The following is a 4,013-nucleotide window of genomic DNA, read 5'->3' as shown; positions in this document are numbered from 1 at the left end:
TGAGCTCCCCTCACAGGCTCCCTGTTTGAAAAATGACTCTACAGGGGTTGATAGTCTTTTTTCCAGATGGTTCACAGAATAGGTTTCCAATTTGGTTCTCAAGGAAGATTTCCAGCCATATATATTATGGATATTCTTAGGATATTCTTCCTGTTGTCAGGAAGAATTCTTTTGCGTATGATCATCTTTAGTATATACTCAATAACACATACATTTTTTTCCAAATAGTATCTTTACACACACACCTTTAAAAATGATTAGCCTTTGAATAGAAGTGTAAAAGTATTCTTTAGAACTTCGTGCCTTCTGTCTAGGCACAAAGTAATGCTTTATTTATATTGTATGTGTGTGAGAGAGAGAAATAATACAAACTAAGAATAATTTTCAGGATAGTATATACTATCTGACAAGTTAAAATTTGTTGACATCAGAGCATTTCAAAAGAAAAGAAGCAATTTTAAGAAACATATAATGCTCCCTGCCCACCTTGTGTGTGTGTGCCCGGATTAATGTGATTATATTGGAATTTCCGGTTTGATGAGGTTATCACACAGTCCAGCACGTGGAACAGCAAGAACATTTTCTGTCACCCTGTTACAGACTGAATGTTTGTGTTCCCCCAAATTCATATATTGAAACTCTGATGCTCAATCAAAGTAGTAGTATTTGGAGGTGGGGTTTTCAGGAGGTAATTAGGTTTGGATGAGGTCATGAGGTGATGAGCCCGTGATGGGATTATTGTCCTAAGAAGAGGCACAGACCAGAGCTCACTCGCTCGCTCCCTGCCAGGTAAGGATGCAATGGGAAGGCAGCCATCAGCAAGCCAGCCCCCACCCAGAATCAAATCTGCTAGCACCTTGATCTTGGACTTCCCAGTCTCTAGAACTGGGAGAAATAAATGTCTGTTGTTCAAACCATCCAGTCTGTGGTATTTTGTTATAGCAGCCAAGCTAAGACACATCTGAAGTCCAAAGTTTACATTAGGGTTCACTCGTGGTGGTATATATTCAACGGGTTTAAACAGATGTGTAACAACATGTATCTACCATTATAGTAGCATATAAAATCATTTCACTGCCCTAAAAATCCGCTATGCTCTGTTCACTCATTTCTCCCTCCCCACTAACCCCTGGCAACCACTGATCTTTTTACTCCACAGTTTTGCCTTTTCCATATGTCATATAGTTAGAATCATACAGTATGTAGCCTTTCCAAGTTGGTGTATTTCAGTAGCGATAAGCATTTAAGTTTGTATGTTTTCAGGGCTTGAAAACAGCACTGAATAATATTCCATTGTCTGGATGTACCAGAATAATTCTTTTAGGATTTTCTACGTAGATAATTACTAGTGAGGACAATCCAGTATGATGTTGGAAAGTAGTTGTGAGAGGAGACATCCTTTCCTTGTTCCTGATCTTAGTAGGAATGCTTTGAGTTTCTCACCCTAAGTATGATGTGAACTGTAGGTTTTTGTAGATGTTCTTTATCAAGTTGAGGAAGTTCCTCTCTATTCCTAGTTTGCTGAGATTTTTTTTAAGATTTTACTTTTATTTATTTGAGAGAGAGAGGAGAGCATGAGTGGGGGTGGAGTAGGGGAGAGGGACAAGCAGACTCCACACAGAACACAGAACCCATGACCCGAGCTGAAACCGAGAGTCAGACGCCCAACGGACTGAACCACTCAGCTACCCCTTGCTGAGTTTGTACCCTGCATAGATGTTATTTTTTCTGCTTCTATTGATATCATTTGATTTTTCATTAGCTTATTGATATGGTGGATTACATTAGCTGCTTTTTAAATTTTGAACAGCCTTACATACTGGGGTAAGTCTTCCTTGCTCATGGTGTATAGTTCTTTTTTAATTTTTTGAATTTGATTTACCAATATTTTGGTGAGGATTTTTGCATCTATGTTCAATATTGGCCAATATTGGCCTGTCATTTTCTTTTCTTGTGATGTCTTTGTCTGTTTTTAATATTAGGGAAATGCTGGTCTCAGAATGAGTTAGGAATATATTCTGCTATTTTTTTTTTTTTTAAGATTTTATTTATTTGACAGAGAGAGACACAGCGAGAGAGGGAGAGAAGCAGGCTTCCCGCTGAGCAGGGAGCCCGATGCGGGGCTCGATGCCAGGACCCTGGGATCATGACCTGAGCTGAAGGCAGACGCTTAACGACTGAGCCACCCAGGCGCCCCTAGGTCTTGCTTTTCTAATACATGCAGTCACTGCTATAAATTTCCCTCTAAGCACTGCTTTCACCCATCCTACAAATTTTGATAAATTGTAAACATACGGGCAGTGACTAGGGAAGGAGTTTCAGGCTATGAAAATTTGAGTCCGGAAAGCCTTTGTTATTGTTCAAAGTATTCCTTCCAAGTAGTGGCCACAGCGTGAAGATGGAAAAAACAGGATAATAAAACAGACTCCTCTCACCAAACACATCCAAGTAAAGCGGCACCATTACACTGTGGATTTAAGATGTATTCTGGTCCAACCCTATTTTACAGGTGAGGACTCAAGTTTAGATTACAATAATTCCGAATTTTCTTGACCTAACTGAAATGTATCATATAAAACGTAAGACAAAACAGTAACTGTGTGTCAACAGGATTTCCCATCCTCCCTTAAGGGCTGGGCGGTGATGGTTTCTGATGTACTTTTTCAGTACAATTTTCCAAACTGGGTGAAGGATTCTGCACTAAGATCTCTGCTGAACCAGAAGAGCTCAGCGAGCGGAGGTGCCAGGAACCGCTTTGCGGGCATCGGAGTGGCGCGAAGTCGGGAGCCCCCAGCGCACCCGCGCGCGAGCAGGCGGGCCGGCAGCAGGCGGGAGGGCCAGGCGCCACGGCTCGTGGCCACAGGAAAACAGGGCGTGGACTCCTCTCTTGGAGAGACTGAGACCAGAAACTTATTGAGCAATGTCACTACCCCTTTTCGGGCTGTGAACCCTTTAAGAACATTCCTCAATCGCACGAGGAGGACTTCTCGGTAAAAAAAAAAAAAAAAATTTTTTTTTGCAAGAATGTGGCTCCCATTCTTCGCATCCTTGCAGCGCCCTTAGTGAAAGGAGGCTCGGAGCGTGTCTGGGGCCCGGGCCGCCTGCGGGCCAGCGAGCGGCGGCGGCTGCGGCGGGAAGACCCGGCGCTGGGGGCGCTGAGCCCCGGCCGCGCTTCCGGAGCCCGGCGGGCGGCGTCAGCGGAACGGGCGGTTCTGGCCGCGGCGTAAACAAGGGCCGGCGGCGGCGAGAGGCGAGCTGGAGGCGGGGCGGGCAGGCTGGAAGCTAGTCCTGGCTCCAAGTGGACCCCTTTTCGGCCGTGCTGCCGGCGGGGGCCAGCCTCCGCCGCCGCCCCCGGCCCGCGACCCCGCGGCGTAGCCCAGGCGGCGGAGAGGCTGTCCTCGCTGAGGAGGGCTGGGAGGGCGCGGGCGGCCAGCGAGCGGCCTTCACGCCGTCCCTTTCGCCGCCGCCTTCTGCTCGCCTCTCGCCGCCGTGCATTTCTTCCTTTTCCTTTGTCTCTTCCCCCCTCGCGGGTGTGAGGATTGTTGGTGAACAAAAGTGCAGCCTCAAGATGGCTGATGGCAACGAGGATCTGCGGGCGGACGACTTGCCGGGGCCAGCCTACGAGGGCTATGAGTCCATGGAGCTCGCCTGCCCGGCCGAGCGCAGCGGCCACGTAGCGGTGGGCGACGGGCGCCACATGTTCGTCTGGGGCGGCTACAAGGTCAGTGGGCGGCCGGCCGCGGCGGGCGTCGTTCGGCCGGTCCCCGAGGGCGGGTCGGCGGGCAGGCCAGAGCGGCCCCCGGGGCGCCCCCGCGACGCTACTCTGCCCGTCGGTGCATTTTCTCGCGAGCGGGGGGGCTCCTCGCCAGTCCCCCAACCCACCCGGACGCGCCTGGGCTGTTGTCACGCCAGCCCGCCGCTTGCAGAGCCCGCGCGCCCCCCGTCCCCCCGCGCGCCCCCCGTCCCCCCGCGCGCCCCCCGTCCCCCCGCGCGCCCCCCGTCCCCCCGCGCGC

The 4,013-nt window shown here is 49.8% G+C and overlaps 1 protein-coding gene across 1 annotated transcript in view; it reads left to right on the top strand.

The window, feature by feature from the left end:
* The first annotated feature begins 3,206 nt into the window (after nucleotides 1–3,206).
* The window catches only part of KLHDC2 (kelch domain containing 2), an 11,011-nt gene continuing 10,204 nt past the window's right edge, over nucleotides 3,207–4,013 (top strand). Inside the window, exon 1 of the mRNA XM_021701515.2 lies at nucleotides 3,207–3,721. Within this exon, the coding sequence (XP_021557190.1) occupies nucleotides 3,569–3,721 (153 nt within the window). The 5' untranslated portion in view covers nucleotides 3,207–3,568. The remainder of the gene's footprint in view (nucleotides 3,722–4,013) is intronic.

Source organism: Neomonachus schauinslandi, chromosome 9, assembly GCF_002201575.2.
Source record: "Neomonachus schauinslandi chromosome 9, ASM220157v2, whole genome shotgun sequence".
NCBI lineage: Eukaryota > Metazoa > Chordata > Mammalia > Carnivora > Phocidae > Neomonachus > Neomonachus schauinslandi.
The sequence above is the reverse complement of the archived record's forward strand: the minus strand, read 5'-3'. Positions and strand labels throughout refer to the sequence as shown.